At 44.1% G+C, this 20,439-nt stretch overlaps 1 protein-coding gene across 5 annotated transcripts in view; it reads left to right on the forward strand.

Annotated features, from left to right (window-relative positions):
* GCNT2 (glucosaminyl (N-acetyl) transferase 2 (I blood group)) overlaps positions 1-20,439 on the forward strand; it is an 88,483-nt gene that overhangs the window by 10,101 nt on the left and 57,943 nt on the right. For 2 of the 5 annotated variants that reach the window (XM_078055696.1, XM_078055693.1), the window contains exon 1: positions 18,394-19,570. The exons of 2 other annotated variants lie outside the window; for them this stretch is intronic. In XM_078055696.1, coding sequence (XP_077911822.1) covers positions 18,655-19,570 — 916 coding nt within the window. In that variant the 5' untranslated portion in view covers positions 18,394-18,654. Of the gene's footprint in view, positions 1-9,594; positions 9,930-18,393; positions 19,571-20,439 lie in introns of those variants that run through there. One more of the 5 variants, XM_036123961.2, reaches the window with a different exon arrangement.

Raw genomic sequence — 20,439 nt, forward strand, 5'->3', positions numbered from 1 at the left:
AGATGTCGGTTTTTGAGGTTTTAGTGTTACTATTCTAAAACTTCTGTGTGTGACCAGAAACACTCATGAATATTTGGGGTTTTTTTTGTTTTGTTTTGTTTTGGTTTTTTTAGATTTTATTTATTTATTTGAGAGAGAGAGAATGAGAGGGAGGAGGGTCAGAGGGAGAAGCAGACTCCCTGCCGAGCAGGGAGCCCGATGCGGGACTCGATCCTGGGACTCCAGGATCATGACCTGAGCCGAAGGCAGTCGCTTAACCAACTGAGCCACCCAGGCGCCCGAACATTTGGTTTTGAAGGTGCAGGGATAATATTTTGCTAGAAATGGGTATGGGGCCCACGAGGTGACCCCCAGCTGTGGCTTTTCATGGCCATGTCACATGTGTAGAGCCTTAAGTAGTTGGTTTCTCTTTCCTCTTATTAGGAAGTAGTGTTCTGGGACTAGTTGAAAGCCTCTCACTCTGCCAAGCTTCTGTTGCTCTAGATTGGTCCAAAGACAAATAGTCTCCCCACCCTTGCTGGTGCTGTCCCATTGTTCTGGAATGTTCTTGACTCTCACTGCCCAGTCTAGACATTTCTTCAGATCAAGCAGCCACCCTCCCCACGTACTTTACTCCTAGTTGGATTATAACATCTCCTCCATGCATCTTAATTTATTGCGTGGATCCCAGTCAGTCACCCACCACATGCCCCCCAAATATGAGAATGTGAACTGAATGATTGGCACGAAGACTGAGACACTTGCCTAGCCTTATCATTCTGTGGGGTTCCCATATCATGTTGAATGAGGAGCAAAGGAGTGGGAGAGAGAAGTCCTACTGTGCTTGTCTAATACAATATTTTCTACAAACGAGGAAAACGCTTCTCAAGCTTTGCAGAAAGTTTATTTTCTTTTCAACTCTGGTTCAGCTTTGAAGCAGTCCACAGGGCAGGACCTGTCGCCCCACTTCCCACCTACTTTTCCAAAGGATACGCCTATGCTACATCCATTTGAAAACACTCTTGGGAGTGCAGTTGGCCTGTGGGAGTTATTAGTCATCTGATTGCTAAGGTCAGCATAAATTACCGTTTATGCATTTTGAAGACTGAAGTTGTAGGTTTTGGAAAAGTGGAATCAACAATTAAGGGAATTTGCCATAGTCATGTTGGCCTTGAGAGGCTTTGTTTTAAAATATCTGGGGCGAGAGGGGCACCTGGGTGGTTCAGTCAGTTAAGGGTCCGACTCTTGATCTCAGCTCAGGTCTTGATCTCAGGGTTGTGACTTCAAGCCCCAGGCTGGGTGTGGAGCCTACAAACAAACAAGTAAATTTTAAAAATCCAGAAAATACAGGTAAAGTGGTTTATTTGACTACCACTTGAATTCTCTGTATAATTGCTAGGCCCCAAACAGACCTCTTGGCCTTTCTGCCAGTTTTCCCCCTGGGCCCTTCTGTGTCTGGAGAAATCCTGATTATCTTGGGGGGCCCAGCCGAGTTATAATGTCTGCTGTGAAACCTTTGACCAGCCCCAGCCCCAGGCAGAGTCCACCTGTGCCCTCGGTGCCCCATCTATCTGTTTTTACCTAACTGGATAGTCCTTATCTTCTCGTTCGGTTTTTGTCACTTTAGCCTCTCCAGGGCCTGATGGAATGCAGCTCTGGAGGGTCTGGAGAGCTTTACGTCTTTGCCAACCTCAACCCACACAGAGGTTGTCAGGTTGTCAGTTTGAATTTGATTCACCTGATGTTGTTAGTATACAATAAATAGGGTGTTTTCATGCCAATCCAGAAGTTTCCTACTGTCCAAGTCACTGACAGCATGCACTAGGCTGACAGAATGACCAGCTGCTTTTTCAGCCCCAGGTTTAGGTGCTGTGAAGCCTTTCCAGGAGGTGTGAGTCCTTACAATGTCAGGCATTGGACAAATTACCTTTTCTTTCTTTCTTTTTTTTTTTCCCCTAAATTAACTGCTTCGTTGAGGTATAATTTACATACCACAAAAGTGAGGCATGTGATTCGGAAGTCTAGTTCACACACCGTAAAACACCAAATTCACCCATTTTGAATGTACAATTCACTGATTTTCAGTATGTTTACAGAGTTGTGCAACCATGACCCCCATCTAATTTAGAATATTTTTTAAAAAGATTTTTATTTATTTATTTGACAGAGAGAGAGAGCACAAGCAGGGGGAGTGGCAGGTAGAGGGAGAAGCAGACTCCCCGCCGAGCAGGGAGCCCTATGAGGGGCTCGATCCCTGAGCTGAAGGCAGACGTTTAACCGACTGAGCCCCTAATTTAGAATATTTTTATCACCTCCAAAAGAAACCTCCTGTCCTTTATAGCCACTTCCTATTTCCACACCCAAACCTTACTTTCCTGTCTGTATGGATATGCCTTTCCTGGACATTATATATAAATCAAATTATATATATTTTTTCATGTCTGGCTCTTTTGCTTTGTGTGATATTCTTGCGGTTTGTTCATGTTATAGCATGAATTGGTACTTTACTCCTTTAGATGGTTCACCTACTCTTCCATCATATGGATGTACCACATCTTGTTTATTGATCCGTTGATAGACATTTGGGTTACTTCTACTTTTTGGCCATTATGAATAGTGCTACTGTGAACATTCCTGAGCAAGTCTTTGTATAGACACAGGTTCTCCTTTCTCCTGGGTAGATCCCAAGAGTGAAATTGCTGGTCCATGTGGTTACTCCATGTTTAACATTTTGAAGACCTGCCCAGCTGGTTTCCAAAGCCAGGTGATGCATTGTGCATTCCCACCAGCAGTCTGTGAGGGTTCCAATTACTCCACATCCTCACCAAAACTTGTTACTGCCTGCTCTTTTATTTATACCATTGTAGTGGCTATAAAATTGTAGCTGTGATTTAGATTTGCATTTCTCTAATGAACAACGATGTCCAACATCTTTTCGTGTCTTTGCTGGCCTTTGATAGATCTTCTGAGAAGACGAACTGCCTTTTAGACCTTGTTTCCTTGCATCTCGGTATTATGGCAATCCTATTTTATAGATGAGGAAACCGAGGTATGGAGAATTTGGGGTACTTTCCCAAGGACACCCAGTTCATAAGTGTCAGAGTCAAGAATATTAAATTTGTTTTGAGGGTGGAGTGGACTGAGAGATGAAATTGTCCAACACTGAATTAAGAACACACTGCATGGCCCCAAATGTAAAGGTTTTTGCCTCCTGAATCCTCTGACTAAGCAATTGGCTAAGACTTATTTAAAAGAGGAATAAAACTGGGCGCCCGGCTGGCTCAGTCGGTGGAGCACGAGACCCTTGATCTCCAGGTCGTAAGTTCAAGTCCCATGTTGGGTGTAGAGATTGCTTAAATAAATAAGCTTTAAAGAAAATCTCTTAAAAATAAGTAAAGCAACCCATGTAAACGAGACGCAGTTACTTGTGGTAGGACCCTTTTTCTCTGGGTTTACGCAAACCACGATTCCTCCTCTTTTTAAGAAGCAAATGTCTCCAATTCCCTCCTTTCTGATAAAACCCTGTGGGCTATTTTAGCCCCCATCCTTATCCTCCCTGTTCTTTATAAGGAAGGGTTTGTGTTGGAGTCCTCGTTGGGGTTTCTGCGGCTTTCACTTTTTGTTCCTTCCATTTCTCAAGAGGTGCCCCGTGCCTGTGGTCTCCATTCTGGGGATGATGCATCAGTCTGTGGTAGCTGCGTTCGGACACCTGGACGCTGAGGAGGCAGGTTGTCTCAGTCACCTCAGTGTACTGCTCCGAATGCGTATTCTTGGCTTACAGAGCTTGACAAACTCAGGGCAGCGTCTCACAGAGTTTCACAACCAGTTTTTTTGCTTTTTTTTTTTTTTTAACCTCAGAGGATTCATAAATGTGTCTCTGTAGTTTTCTCCTTATTAGGAATGAAGTGAACTTCAAATTCCTATAATCTCTGCAATCCTGACTGACCTCCTTCAAGCCTTGGTGAAAAATCATAACAAATTTTTACAGAAGGTAAAGTCCCCCTGGTAGAACTTTCCATTCAAATGCCGAGCCGTGCACCACTGTTTTTAGCTGCTCTTGGGACTTCTCAGGGCTCAGTGCTGCTCTGAGAGACTCCAGTGTCTTCAGTCTCATGAATCTGGCAAAAGCGAGGCGAGGGACGGGGTTTAAGGCTCTGCTTGGTTTCTGCTCTGAAGCCATAAAAGGGAAGGTTCGGACAGGAGGGAAATGAAATCAAGGACACGGCAGGATTGGGAAGGAACTGACTGACAGTGATCGCTCACTACTAACAAAATGTGGGTCCTGAGAGTGGAGACCTTGACTTGCTCTGAAGGTCACAGGGCCCAGCACAGCCAAATGCATAGTGCAGCTAGAAACAGCTCGGCCTTTTGCCAAAGTGTGTGCAGTGCTTTTAGCTTGTTCCCGAACTATCTCCCGTGATAGCAGCCTCTTTGCTTGTTGTGCTTGGTGCTCACTGCTGAACTTCCCAGCGTCTGTGTGTGCTGATAGGCTGGTGGTGGTTGTAGGTCAGCTACAGATCGATCCCGGCGGCACGCAAGGTCCCAGGCACTTGGTGTCCCTTGGCCAGACACCTCTGGCCGGGAGAGAGCTTTGTCTCTCTCTCTCTCTCTATATATATATATACATATTTTTTTATATAGACGTATATATTCCACATATATTTATGTGAAATTCACATTTATATATGTCTATAGTTCTATATATGTCTATATATATTTCTATATTTATATTTCATATATATATATATATTTTTTTTTTGGTCCATATTTTTTACAAGTGCCAGACAAATGATTGTTTTCAGTAGATGTCACGGGGTAAAAACGGTAGAAAAGTATTCCCTTAATATACCATTCCCACATTAGACCCTAGATTTCAGAATCTCAGAGGGGCAAACTTTCCACTTGGTATAAAATATAGGGAAGAGCTGAATCCGGTAACAAGGATTCTTTTTTTTTTTTTTTTAAGATTGTATTTATTTGTGAGAGAGAGAATGAGAGACAGAGAGCATGAGAGGGAGGAGCAGACTCCCTTCTGAGCAGGGAGCCCGATGTGGGACTCGATCCCGGGACTCCAGGATCATGACCCGAGCCGAAGGCAGTCGCCTAACCAACTGAGCCACCCAGGCGCCCAACAAGGATTCTTAACTCTGGAGAGCAAACTGATGGTTCCCAAAGGGGAGGTGGGTGGGGGGATGGGTGAAATAGGTGATGGGGATTAAGGACTGTACTTGTTGTGATGAGCACTGAGTAACATGGAATTGCTGAATCACTATATTGTATACCTGAAACTAATACAACACTGTATGTGAACTATGCTGGAATTAAAATTTTAAAAATTAAAATTAAAAAAAAAACATGACTCTGGTTATCTAGAAAATGTTTAAAGATCTCAATGAGTTTTTAACCTTTTATTTTAAACTCTTTTCAAAATTATTATACTTACAAGAAGAGTATAGAGCTCTACCCTTCATTCCCACATCTCCCAACCCATAACATTTTACCACGTTTGCCTTTGCCTTATCTTATCCTTCCCTCTCTCTTTTATAAATTTTTCCTAAGCCACTTGTCAATTCCTCCTTACTGCTTCAAATAGTGTTTCCTAACCACAGAGGAACTCCCCTATATGACTAGCACCACCATCCAGGGACATGTCACTGCTCTTCAAACCACAGACCCTATTCCAGTCTTACTGGTTGTACTAAAAACGTCCTTCATAATCTAGGATCTGAGTAACGATCTCAAGCTGCACTTAGCTGCCCTCCCTCTTTAATCCCCCTTAATTTGGAACCATTTCTCAGCCTGTGTCCCCCCAGCTCTTACCGTTTTTGAAGAGTGCAGTGTTGATGTTTCCTCGTGATTAGATTCAAGTTATGCCTTTTGGGCAAAGACACCAGAAAAATGATGCCGTGGAAGCATGCAATGTTTATTTCTTGTAGTAGTGGTGATGTTAACTTTTGTCTCTGGGGTAAGGTAGTACCCGCCAATTGCTTCCCTATAAAGTTAATCAGTAAGATTTTGTATTTATTACTACGTCGTTAATAAACATTTTGCGTGGAGCCCATTTGAGACTCTTTAGATATACTGTTCTTCATGAAACGTTCACTCCCCGGTTCTACCGTCCACTGATGGTTCTTGCCTGGCCCAATTATTACTGTGTGGTTGCCAAATTATGATTTTTTCCTAACTCCCTCCTTCTATGTCTATTAGTTGACATTCATCTATAAGGCAGATGTGTTTGTTTATTTATATCCTTATGGACACGGATTCCCATTTTACTCAGTGCGTTATAATCCATTACAATTTTTACTTACTTTGCTGCTGAAATCGTCTCAGTCTCAGCCAGTGGGGGGCCCTTCAAGGTGACTTTTGAATCCCTTCAACCAACCCCATTATTCTTTGAGCACTTCCTTACTTGTACTAAACCTGCCCCCTGTCTTGGAATCAGCCATTTTCTTCAAGGAACCCTGGTTCCATTTCATGGAGGATATTGAGAAACCAAGGTTTGGGCACTCAAGGACATTATTATTTCTATGCCCTCTCAGGGCGTAGAGCTAGGGAAAAAAATATATGTATGTGTACACATAACGTCTGTGTGTACGCATGACACACACATGTACAAACATGCACTCCAAGTCACTCACACATTCACACACATACCCATCTATATGTTAGCTTTTCGAATAGATATTCAAACCACAAGTGCACATTGATATCTGCAGTTCTGATCCACCAACACAGGGTCGATCCCCTCCACTTCCTTCCCTGGCAGTGAGGGACCCAGCCCCCTGTTCTCCTCACTGTATTCACTTCGGTGCTTGCTTCCACTCTGTGAAACCAGTCCTCCCCCTCACGGTGCTCAGCGGCAGTCCTGCTCCCAGGATCCACCTCCCACTAGCTGCAGGGAAGAGAGAGAAGGAGTTCTGAGTGATTTCGATACCATCATAAATGTATTTGTAATGGGAGACAGGTAAATATGGAAATATGTAAAATACAAAGTTAGGGTCCAACTCTACCTGACTTCATGAACTTGGGTAATTTGGGGGCCTCTCTGAGTCTTACTTGCTCATCTGTAACAGGAGGATAAGAATAGTGCTTATCACTTCACAGGGTTGCGGTGAGCATTAATGATGTCCTGCGTGAAAGAGTGACCGAATACTTGGCACCTGACAAGTATTCTCTCAATGTTATCTTTTATTAGTGTTCTATCAGTCAGAGCCCCAGCAAGAAACAGATAGCATGCTTAGATTAAGCTAATCAAAGGGTGCCTGGGTGGCTCAGTTGCTTGAGCCTCGGCCTCTTGGTTTTGGCTCAGGTCATGATCCCAGGGTCATGAGATCGAGCCCCACATTGGGCTCTGTGCTCAGCAAGGAGTCTGCTTGAGATTCTCTCTCTCTCCCTTTTCCTCTGTCCCTCCCCCCACCCTCATGCACGCACATGCTCTCGCGCGTGCGCTCTCTCTCTCTCTCTCAAATAAATAAATAAAATCTTTAAATTAGGCTAATCAAGAAAGACTGACCGAAGGGACTCTGTGGGCAGAGTGGAGGGAAACTATAAAGAGTATGGTAATACCCAGGGCCAGTAATAGTGGAACTGCTGTTACCATTTCTAGACCTGAAAGAAGGAGTGCTTGGAAAAGATGTTGTGGACTGGGCTCCTTTGAGAAGAACTTCAGTCAAAGGAGGCATCTATCCTGCTGTGACTGGCAAGAGAGGAGCTGGGGAGCAAACACCTTGAGCCCTCTCTTGTGCCCAACCAGAGCCAGAGATGCTTGATACACTCCCTATAAGTCAGCCCTCCTGCAGGGTGGAGAACAGAGGGAGGGACCTAAAAGAGCCAAATGGAGGGGTGCCTGGCTACTCAGTGGGTAGAGCAGTGACTCTTGATGTCAAGGCTGTGAGTTCGAGCCCCATATTGGGTATAAAGTTTACTTAAAAATAACATCTTTATTGGGCGCCTGGGTGGCTCAGTTGGTTAAGCGACTGCCTTCAGCTCAGGTCATGATCCTGGAGTCCCGGGATCGAGTCCCGCATCGGGCTTCCTGCTCAGCAGGGAGTCTGCTTCTCCCTCTGACCCTCCTCCCTCTCATATGCTCTCGCTCTCTCAAATAAATAAATAAAATCTTTATTTATTAATTTTTAAATTACTATTATTATTTTTTGAGTAGGTTCCATGCCCAGTATGGAGCCCAAGGCAGGGCTTGAACTCACAACCCTGAGATCAAGACCAGAGCTGAGAGCAAGAGTTGGACATCCAATCAACTGAGCCACCCAGGCACCCCAAAAATAAAATCCTTAAAAAAATAAATAAAAGGGCCGAATGGACGCTATTAACTCTGTTTTTCAAGTTGAGGGGGTGAGGGTATGTTTTGGTCAAACAGGTAACTGATTCTGATGGAATTCTTGCAATAGTGTATCAAACCCCTGTCAAATATATCAGTCATGTGGATGGTCTCACACCTAGTCTTCCTGAGAAAGGAAAGCTTAAAAAAAAAAAAACCTTAGCAGAAGTCACCAGGACAGCAGGTGTCTGAGGATGGGGAAGGGCTGGGAATCCAGGAAGCATGAAGCAAGATCTGAGCACCTGGCATCCCCAAGTCAGATCAGAACAGAGGAAGGAGTACTTTGGGCGTGGGGAATTGTTCTCTGCAGAAAGAGAAGAGAGAGGGATGGTGCACAGGGCCTCTATTGCTCCAGATTGTTACCAAGCACCTGGTAATTAGTTCAGGGGCCAGACCTCAGGACCCCAGTTCAGCCTAGGCCAGGAATTCCCTAGATCCTGCCTTCTGCTTGTGCCCAGTCAGAACATGCAGAAATGTGGTCACCCGAAGAGGGGAGGGAGGGATGGAGTTTGGAAATCAATCATAATATGTGCCATAAGGAAAAGATTTGTCCAGATGGTTTTTCTGAGCTATAGAAAAAAGAAGCTGAAAGGAAAGGAAAGGACATTTCATGTTTCTGTCCTGTGTGCTTTCTCAACACTGCTGTCTGATTGAACTTGAATCAGAAAATAGAAGTGTTGGAGAAAAGGAATGCCTGTGTCTCACTGGAAGTGAGCCCAGACCCCATTCCTTCTCATGATCTCTCCATGAAGACCATCTGGGTGCTATGCCATTCCTGGGCCTGCCTGATGGGGCACAGGATGACACAGAGACCCCCATTTCAGTCCCAGGTCACCCCTCCCCGCTGAGTGACCCTGGGCTGGAAGGTCCCTGAGTCTCAGTTCCTCGTTGGGCAGGTAAGGGTGATAGCCCCGGATGCCAGCTATCAGCTTTGTCATTCATGCATTTGGTTTGTCTCTGTGGGTTACTCCTCCATCCACATCTGTTCCGGGTGACAGGTGCCCTAAGGGCTAGCGCTCAGCAATGTGTTGATGAGCACAAAGGGCTTTTGAATTTTTGGCCTCCTGTTCTGTTTTCTCTTGACTCCTTTTCTTCTGGACGTTGCTCACTGGCAGGAAGGAGAGGTGGCCAGCTGGGTCATGGCCCAGGGTGGCTGGTGTCAGGAACCAGACTGGAGACACCCGTAGCAGTCCGACTGCTTGAGGAAGAAGTGAGTGGGCTCTGGTATGTGTCTGCAGAGTATTTGATCACTCTGGGTAATAATCCATAAATATTAGTTATTCCAGGATGCCTGATCCTAGAAGATCCTAGAAGGACCCACTCACCTAGAAGACACCTGGCAGAGCTTTTCTGGGAGAAGGACTGTGACTCATTTCATTCATTCATTCATTCATTCATTCATCTTTGGTGAAGAGTTGTATAACATGGGAAAGTGCACAGATCAGGAGTGTTCAGCCTGGTACAGTTTCACCCACTGAACACACCCAAGTAACAACCATCAAGACACAGAACATGACCTGCCTCCCCGTCACTATCCTGCTGTCTAACACCATAGATTACTTTTTCCTGCTTCTGTCCTGTATATACATGGAAATAAACAGCATGTACTCTTTTTCTGTCTGGCTTTTTTTGCTCCATGTTATGTCTATGAGATTCACTTTTTGTGTTGCAAGCAGTTACATTTTTTCATTCTCATCTGCTGTGTAGAAAGAAGGAGGTGCATGAGGTGAGGAGGGATGGTTTTACCCCCCAGGGAACATTTGGAAGTATCTGAAAATACTTTTGGTTGTTACAATTTGCAGTTGGGGGCAAGGGATGCTACTGGCACTTAGTGGGTCGAGGCCAGAGATGCCGCTAAACATCCTACAATGCACAGGGCAGCCCCCACAACAGGCATATTCACCCCAAAATGCCAGTCGTGCCAAGGTTGAGAAACCCCGATGGGCATTTGGGTCTGTTGTGAATATGGCTGCAGTGAATACGGAGCTGTATGGCCTTTGATAAACATGGATGCATTTCTGTTGAGTAAATCCCTGGGAATGGCATTACTGGGTCAGAGCACCTGCCTCTGCTCAACTTTGGTAGATCCTGCATTTCCCAGAGCTGTGTTCATTCACACTTTGACCAGCTACACGTGAGATTCAGGTTGTCCCACATCTGCCCCCAATAATTGATATTTTCTGCTTCTCTCTGTCTTTTGGGGGGGGGGGAGGTTGTTGTTTTTTATTTTTATTTATTTTTTTAAAGATTTTATTTACTTATTTTAGAGAGAGAGTTCGTGAGAGGAGGGAGAGGAGCAGACGGGGAGAGGGACAAGCAGACTCCACACTAAGCACGGAGCCCGACGTGGGGCTGGATCTCATGACCCTGAGATCACGACCTGAGCCAAAATCAAGCATCTAACGCTTAACCAACTGTTGTTTTTCAATCTCTCTCCTACACCTTTCCTCTAATTCAATTTATGGCATATTAGACACATAATTAGACACAAACACATTAGTGTTTGTCAGTAAATAATCCTGTTCCATATTTTGCAGGAGACTGGGATTATGCACAGGTGTGCTTGCTGTATACAGTAAATTAGAGAAGGCATTTGGGGCAGGACCCTTGCAACTAGAGCTTCTCTCTCTCTCTCTCTTTTTTTTTTAAGAGAGTGAGGTTGGGTAGGGACAGAGCGGGAGAGAGAATCTCAAGCAGACTCCCTGCTGAGCACTGAGCCGGAGGCGGGGCCCGATCTCATGACCCTGAGCTGAAATCAAGAGTCAGCCACTTAACTGACTGATCCACCCAGGCGCCCCTGGACTTTGTCATTTAAAGAGCAGCAAATGGTACCTTTCTGTACGTCCATTTTCTTCCATTCTTCCTGAGGGTGCTGATAAGCTTTCCATAGTAAATTTTATGCAAGGGATCGGATTATCCACCATTTGAGCTCATGTTTATTCAGTATTTTCCCAAATTGTGCAATATTGTTTTCCCCAAAACTTTGGTTGTTTTTTTTTGTTTTGTTTTTTGTGGTAAATTGCTTAGTCACAGGAAAATAGATCAGGTAGAGTCATTGAGGAAAAACAAAACCAAAGAATTTTGGTCTTTGATCTATTGGCTTTCAAACAGTTGATCCCATGAGCTTGTTAGAAACACAGATTGTTGGGGTGCCTGGGTGACTCAGTCGGTTAAGCGTCCAACTCTTGGTTTTGGCTCAGGTCATGATCTCAGGGTGGTGAGATCAAGCCCCGTATCAGGCTCCACATTCAGTGCAGGGTCTGCTTGAGTTTCTCTCTCCTCTCTCTATCCTTCCCCACCTCTCTCAAATAAATAAATCAATCTTTAAAAAAGAAAGAAAGAAAGAAAGAAAGAAAGAAAGAAAGAAAGAAAGAAAGAAAGAAAGAAAGAAAAAAGAAGAAAGAAAGGAAGGAAGGAAGGAAGGAAGGAAGAAAGAAAGAAAGAAAGAAAGAAAGAAAGAAAGAGAAAGAAAGAAAGAAAAAGAAAGAAAGAAAGAAAGAAATGCAGATCATTAAGTTCCACCTGGAACTTACTGACCACTTGGGGTGTGGGCCCTGCAACCTATATTTTTCACGACCCCTCCAGGGGATGGGATGCTTCACAGAAGTTTGCATACTTTTGATCTGGACAATCCTTATCCCGAAGCCACAGACACACCTCGTTTGGCTGAATACTTTTAGAAACAAATGTTTTGGTTCTTCCAGGGTTAAGCAGTTCACTTCCGCATATAAATTCAGTGGTAAGTTTCCTCTTGGAATGTTAATATGCTGTGACTTATTTGGGGTAATTTCGTTTTCATTTTCTAAGCCTCCAAATTTCAGGCTCTTCCTATTTCCAATTGGTACATTTATGCTATCAGAACGTTGCTGCCTATCTGCACGTGCTTGGGCATTTGCCTGTTTGAATATGTATATGCTATCTTTTGCAAGTATTTGCATAGCATCCTTTAACATCCAGGAAGTATTTCCATATACCTCTGCTCCATCAAAATCAGATGTAGATCAGTTCAGCTCACACCACCGTGATACGGTGTAGCATAACCATCCTCTGGACCTGCTCTCTAGGTATTAAAATTCTGCATATTAAACTTCTTCCTTCCTCTGAGATGAGAGTTTGAAATAATGCTTTGGATTCCATGGATCTAGACAACAAATTCTTCTGTTGCTAATTAGATGAATGGTATAGAAAGCAAAATGATTGGGTCTCAGGAGAAGGTGGATTTTCCCCAGAGAACCCCATCAGAGGACTCCTCAGTTATGGGAGTTGTTGTTTTAGTTGAAGATGTGTTTTGGAAATGTCTTCTTTCTTCTCTTTAACATCGTGATCATCATCATGAAAAAGAAAACCAAAAACCTCCATTTACAAACTATCTGGTCACCCGGACAGAATTACGTAGTTGGCTGTCCAAAGTGAATTGGATTGTCACCATTCTTTACTTTCCTGTGAATTACCCTTAGCTCAATTAAAAATAAATCCCTGAGTCATTTGACCTGCTTCAATAACAAAGGAAACCACACAAAAATGACCTTCCAAAGGACACCCATCAGTGAGCCCAAGAAATGATAACATCTCACCTCATTCACCCAAACTTTTCTGCCACGGGACTTAAGCTCTCAATGTTACTTCGATAAACTTCATCAGACCCTGTCCTTGCAGGGCCCTTTCTGCTGTTATTTAACATTTTAAATGTTGTATGCCTGCTCAAGCCTGTGTCCCCTCCATTTCTTTCCCAACTAAAGGACAGCAGTTAATTGAGAATGGAAAAACCAGTCCCAGAACAATTATGAAATCATAATGAAGTTTGCATAAGTACATGCAATTAAACAAAGAAAAGGTATGTGAGGAAGTGCAAAAGAGTTCAGGGCCAATGTGGTACATTCATAGGTCTCGGCAGGTGTATGCTCAAAACAGACGAGCGAAAAAAGGAATACTGAAACAGTAAAATCACAAATCATGGAGGGCTTTCCTAGCCTATGCTGTTCTAATTTACAAATTAGAACAATGGGCAAATACAGGTTTCAACAGTCCTTCTTCCATCGCTGAAGACTGTACTTTTCAAATGCCCAGATGATTCTGGACCTGTTCAACAAGCATGGAACACAGTGTGTGCCAAATGGCTCACCTTCCAGAACATGAGGGAAGGCTGTTTGAGTTGCTGGACCATGATAGGAACCGGGAGAAAATGTCCCCACTCTCCTGAGCTCATCCTCTAACCGTGACTGGTACTCTGAGGTCAGGGTTAGCTGATAGGAAGGTTTTTATCTGCTGCTAAGCCAGAGAAGTTCCAGATTCACAACTCTGCCCCAGGAAATTTCTCCACATTGGGCTTTCTTGTTCTGTTCTTGCTCGATCTTGTAATCTCTCCAGTTGGAATGCCTTCTCCATGTTCTGAGGGTCAGAATCTACCCACTGGAAGCCCTTTCTCACCGTCCCAGTTCCAAGGGAGCTTTTTTCCCCTCTGAGCTTCCATCACATTTACTGGATGTCCTTTTGTTTGGAACCGATCCACAGTCTCCTGTGTTTTGCTGGTCATGTATTTTCAGCTGTCCGTATTTTGAATCCTAGTGAAGATGGAATTTCCTACAGGACAGGGGCCATTCCTCACACGTCCTGCATTCTGTCACTGCTGCTTAGTGGATTCACCATACAAATACTGAATTACAGCTCATTTTAGCTAAAAGGGACTATAGAGAACATCCTTTTTAAAGATGAAGCAAATAGGGACCTAAGACCACATACTCAGTTAAAGTTAGAAAAGGGACTAGCATAGCAGCAATGTCCACAATAGCCAAACTATGGAAAGAGCCAAGGTGTCCATCGACAGATGAATGGATAAAGAAGATGTCGTGTATATATATATACAATGGAATATTATGCAGCCATCAAAAGGAATGAGATCTTGCCATTTGCAATGACGTGGATGGAACTGGAGGGTATTATGCTGAGCGAAATAAGTCAGAGAAAGATATGTATCATATGACCTCACTGATATGAGGAATTCTTAATCTCAGGAAACAAACTGAGGGTTGCTGGAGTGGGGGGTGGGGTGGGAGGGATGGGGTGACTGGGTGATAGACACTGGGGAGGGTATGTGCTCTGGTAAGCACTGTGAATTGTGCAAGACTGTTGAATCTCAGATCTGTACCTCTGAAACAAATAATGCAATATATGTTAAGGAAAAAAAAAAAAGAAGAAGAAGAATGTAGCAGGAGGGGAAGAATGAAGGGGGGGAAATCAGAGGGGGAGAAGAACCATGAGAGACGATGGACTCTGAAAAACAAACTGAGGGTTCTAGAGGGGAGGGGGGTGGGAGGATGGGTTAGCCTGGTGATGGGTATTGAGGAGGGCACGTTCTGCATGGAGCACTGGGTGTTATGCACAAACAATGAATCATGGAACACTACATCTAAAACTAATGATGTAATGTATGGGGATTAACATAACAATAAAAAATTTAAAAAAAAAAAAAGAAAAGGGACTAGGATCCAGTGTCCTGATTTTTGCACCATGTTAATAATATTGCCCTGTTAGTAATATTGTGAGGGTTAATAGTCAACCCTTGTTTGTTTGTTTTTTTTAAGATTTTTTATTTATTCATTTGACAGAGAGAGAAAGAGAGAGCGAGTAAGAGCATGAGCAGAGGGGAGGGCCAGAGGGAGAGGGAGAAGCAAACTCCCAGCTGAGCAGGGAGCCAGACAGGGGGCTGGATCCCAGGACCCCGGGATCATGACCTGCAACCAACTGAGTCACCCAGGCACCCCTGGACAACCCTTCTTGACACATAAGTGAAAACATATTTTGCATGGTTTCCCAGAGACTTGATTGAAAGTTGTGGGTTTTTTAATGTCATTTAATCTACCGGGTCAATCAATCTGGTCAGACTCTTAATCATAGGAAACAAACTGAGGGTTGCTGGAGGGGAAAGTGGTGGAGGGATAGGGTATCTAGGTGATGGACATTAAGGAGGGCACATGATGTAATGAGCACTGGGTGTTATATAAGACTGATAAATCAAAGGCCTGTACCTCTGAAACCAATAATACATTAGATGTTAATTAATTGAAAAAAAAAACAAGAAAGAAAATAAAATCAATCTGGTCAGAGCTTTTGTTTGTCAAAATAAAAGATACCAGTTCCTCTGTTCCCAATTCCAGTTAAGAGTGCATTTACCTATGGCTACCTGGAACTGTGGGGGATGTGGACTCCCTTCATTCATTCATTCATTCATTCATTCATTGAACACATACAAACAGGTAAATAAATAGTATAAATATGGTAACATACATATTTCTACATTACAAGGTTGAGCGAATGGAAAAGTAAGTCTAGACTTCCCACTAATTCCCAGCCCATGAATTCCTTAGTGACCCTAGGACTTTAAATCCTTCCTCTATCTGTATTTTTTTATTTAAGAAAAAACCCCAAAGCTGCAGCATCTGATGTTCTGTATTTACATGACTAAAGCCTCATTAAAGCCTCAGGGTTGTTTCTAGGAAACATCGTTAATGAATACATAAATAATGGATTTATTTATTATTTGTTATTATTATCAGTGGGTGCTGTATGCACGTATCGGCTGATGAATACTTCCTCACCGCGATTTGTTTTGCTCTTGGTCCTCCCTCATCTGGCACGGGTGGCCTGGGAGCGCTCCTTCACCTAAAAGTGTCCTGGATGGTGCTCCTTTGCAGCAAGATGGAAGCCCAGTTTCTCATGCGAGGTCCTTTACGACAGTCTTGTGAGCCATGATTTGTGTGGTGCCGCCCCCTTCGACACTGTCCTCTTTCACACAGAGAGCCTAAGGGTGCTGAGGTGTCAGAGGATCTTCTTCCGTTCCCTTGACGATTTCTTTATTTCACAGAGATTCTGAGTCTTCTATCATTTCCAAGAAAGGATACTCTCTTCATTTGGGGGCTGTGTTCTAAGATAGCTCCAGAGCTGGAAGAATTATCTACAGATGTACAAAAAATAAAAGCTGGATGGAATAAAGAGCAAGTGCTGATGGTGGCCCCAGGGGAGGGTAAACACGGCTTGCCTGATTAATTGGCTAGCTGGGGAATAACTGCTTCCAAAGTGAGCGACAAGGCTCAGTTGCTAGGCCTACAGGTGCCCGGCTGGTCCTTGCCTGCAGTCAAAGGTGGAGAGGGAGGGAAGGCTAAGCTGGTCAGTCTCAGTAGCAAAAAAACACATGGTGTCTGTTCTGGGTAAGCAGCTCTTATGGCCTATTAAGAAGGAAAGGTAACAATTACAGCCTTTTTCTGTTTCGACATGCGGTTTCTTAAAAAGTTCTCCTGTGGGTTTTGTTTTTTTTTTTGTTTTTTTGTTTTTAAATACCAGAACCTAGGGGTGGGGAAAGTTGGCCCAAGGACAACCAAAAGGGCAGAGAGGGAAAACAGCTATATTTTCAACAGATAAACAATGCCATTGGAAGTAATAGATTGAATACAGAAACATTAGGATAGCCCCTAATTCAGCTGGTGTGTATTTCTTAATATAATGGCATTATAATGTCTGTTCCCAAGCCTGTGTAGATCCGAACCCCTGTGTTAATGGCCAGTTGGAAACAATAAAGTAAACAGCCTCTGTTGGCCTAATTAAGTCATGCATCTGCACCCTGAACACTTTGTCAGGCCGCAAATATATTAATATTCATTCTAAGCCAAAAGGCTTTGCCAAACTAGATACTCAAATGACTGTCCATTGTTTTGAAATAAAATACACAATAACCTAATACTTAAAGGTATAATTTGGAAAAAGAGAAGCTTGGGATTGACTTTTCCATTATCACGCACTTTGCTGTCATTTTCTTTGCTTTATTCTGTGGAAGACACTAAGAATTAGATTTATCTGTTTTACCCACATAATGGCTACATTTTCTTTTCTCTACTTTGCATAAAAATCTGAAGGTGGGTTCTACATGGAGTTTATTTGTGACAGGTCTTAAAGAATGAGGAGGATTTAGTGAAGGGGAGAGGAAAATAAGGTACGCGTTGGAAGAACAAAAAATAGGAACAATGGAAACTAGCAGAAAGAAAAGATACAGAGGGGCGCCTGGCTGGCTCCGTCAGTGGAGCGTGCGACTCTTGATCTCGGGGGGTTGTGAGTTCGAGCCCCGTGTTGGGCATAGAGTTTACTTAAAAACAAACCAACAATACAGTGTGCTCAGAAAGTCTATCACTTGGAGCACGGTGCCCCGAATGGTGGGGGCTCACATTGGTTTTCCATCCAGGCGCCCCAAAGAGCTTGATACTCTAGCCAAAACACTACCCTTTACAGGTAGGGGGAAACAGTGTGCTTTTCCTAGGTGGTCAGTAAGCCTGACTGGGCAGGTATAAAGTACTTCTCTGAGTATTAGATGATGTTCTCTGGGTGTTTAAGAGCTGAGTGCCCCCCAGGTCCCCTAATCTGAACATCACTTGTGGCCAGGATTCAAGTTCTTTCCAGGGAAAGTTTAAAGCCTTAAGTAAATCAGGGGTTGTAGCTTGGGACTTGCTCGTGTGACAAGCACCACCGTGGATGCTGGATGCCATAAGGGGGGGGGGGAGAGGGGCTGGCACCTGATCTCAAAGTCACGGCCCCAGGGAGCCTGCGTTTTCAGGTCCCCTAGGACTGGGAGTCCCTTAATCTCTTGTTTTTGTAAAGGGTAGGGCAGGGCTCGAAACCATGACAAAGGAGCCGGGATGTATGCTGTTGTTTTTTCTTTTAGATCTTGTCTCTTCAGTCACTTTTGTCATTAGAGCATGTTTTTCATGAAAGCATTTGCACACGGAGGCCACATTACATCCCGTGGATTGGACTGGAAGGGCCGAGGGGCCAGGTGTTGCCATGAGCAGCCAGAGGGGGGGCGCGCCCCCGCCTGCGGGTGACTAGCAGGAAACAGCACGCCTGCCAGAACACATTATTTCAACTTTGGCTTTCACGGCGCTAATCCCCTGAATGGGGGGTGGGGGAAACACGCGGGGGAACTCAAAGACATCTGAGAAGCTCATCCTGCAGCGGAAAGGAGTTGCCGGAGAGATCGGGGGCCACAGCGAGCAGATGCGGGCAGGGAGGCAGAGGGAGGGAAAAGGCCGGGCTTCGGGAACCTGCCGCGGGGCTTTGGACAAAGGGCCTCTGAGAAGCAGAGAACGAGGCGGGACCAGTTGCTAATATCAGCACGGGGGACGGACGGAGCCAGCAGCTGGACTCCCGGCATGAAACGGAATCAATTCCCAGCGTCTCCTTCAGGTTAGGAATTACTGGAGTATGTACCAAACTAAGAACTCAAAGGAAAAAGTAAGTTTGGGGAAGGACTTCCAGATCTTGCCCGTCTTTGAAATCTTGCTCCTCTGTGAGGCATGCCTTCCATGCGTTACCTCTTTATAGTTTCTGTTTCTTGCGTAATCATTTTTATTGTGTTCTACGTGCTCAGTTTTGGGGGAGAGCAAAGCTTCCAGAGGCTGAATAACTCAGACACTTTGATGCTGACTCAAGTTTGCGCATCCTTTGTCAGAGGCAAAACGCCTTTCCTGTGGAGAAACAAACTGATAATGTACGAGAAGTCTTCTTGCAAGGATTACCTGACCCAAAGCCACTACATCACGGCCCCTTTATCTAAAGAAGAAGCTGAATTTCCTTTGGCATATATGATGGCCATCCATCACAATTTCGATACCTTTGCAAGGCTCTTTAGAGCTATTTACATGCCTCAGAATGTCTACTGTGTTCATGTGGATGAAAAGGCGACCGTTGAATTTAAAGATTCAGTGGAGCAATTACTGAGCTGCTTCCCAAATGCTTTCCTGGCTTCCAAGATGGAGCCAGTTGTCTATGGGGGGATCTCCAGGCTCCAGGCTGACCTGAACTGCGTCAAAGACCTCGTGGCGTCCAAGGTGCCGTGGAAGTACGCCATCAACACGTGTGGGCAAGACTTCCCCCTGAAAACCAACAAGGAGATAGTTCGGTATCTGAAAGGCTTTAAAGGGAAAAACATTACCCCGGGGGTGCTGCCCCCAGCTCACGCTATTGGACGGACTAAATACGTCCACCGGGAGCACCTGGGCAAAGAGCTTTCCTATGTGATCAGAACCACAGCGCTGAAACAACCTCCTCCCCATAACCTCACCATTTACTTTGGCTCTGCCTATGTTGCTCTATCCAGAGAGTTCACCAACTTTGTTCTCCACGACCCACGGGCTGTTGACTTGCTCCACTGGTCCAAAGACACTTTCAGCCCTGATGAACATTTCTGGGTGACGCTCAATAGGATCCCAGGTATGTGTGGTTCTGTGTTTCACATGACGTCAACGTGCTGTACTTGGAAAGGCTTCTCCAGAGCCTGCTCCTTTTTAGTGGACATAGAACTTGAAAAGTGAAATCCATGGTTCTCCCTCTAATCCTTTCCAGATGCAGAATCATGGTCTAGCATGGTCAAGTAATACCTTTGAGTGGTATTGCTTTAAAACCGATCATGTTCTTTTGCGTTCATCTTATTAAATCTTTACCACAATAGGCATTACTTTCTTGGTCCCCGGTGGTGTTCTTGCTTTCCCCCAAATTTGTCAGACTCGCTCTTACCTCAGGGTCCTTGCCTCAGCCATTCTCCTTCCTATCCCCAGACCTGCACAGGCTCCTCGTCAGCCGGATGTTACAGCTCACAGAGGCTGAGCTGACCAGCCCACCCTGTTTTTCTTTCAAAGGAATTTGGAATAATCATTTTTTTAAATTTGGAATAATCATATTTACTTATTTTCACGGGTTTGTTCTTGGCCTTCTCTATATTATTAGCGCCATGATGTTGGGGTCATTTTCTATCTTGTTAACAGCTGCATCCTCAATGCTTAGAACACATAGTAAATGGTCGATAAATTCGATAAATGATTGAGTAATGAAATGAATGAATAAATGACCAAGCATAAGGCTTTACACCATAGTTGCCTCCCTAAGACCCAGTGAGTTGAGAAATATTTGGACTCATGCATATACTATATCACATGTGTAGAGTTGGGTTTTTTTTTTTAAACATTTTACTTCAGATCAATAATGAGATTCTAGGAGCAGCTCCTTCTTCTCTCAACAAAACATTTCTATCTTTACCAATGGACCAGATCAGTTATTTTTAAAACTACATAAACCTTGATAGG

Source organism: Halichoerus grypus, chromosome 9 (assembly GCF_964656455.1).
Source record: "Halichoerus grypus chromosome 9, mHalGry1.hap1.1, whole genome shotgun sequence".
NCBI lineage: Eukaryota > Metazoa > Chordata > Mammalia > Carnivora > Phocidae > Halichoerus > Halichoerus grypus.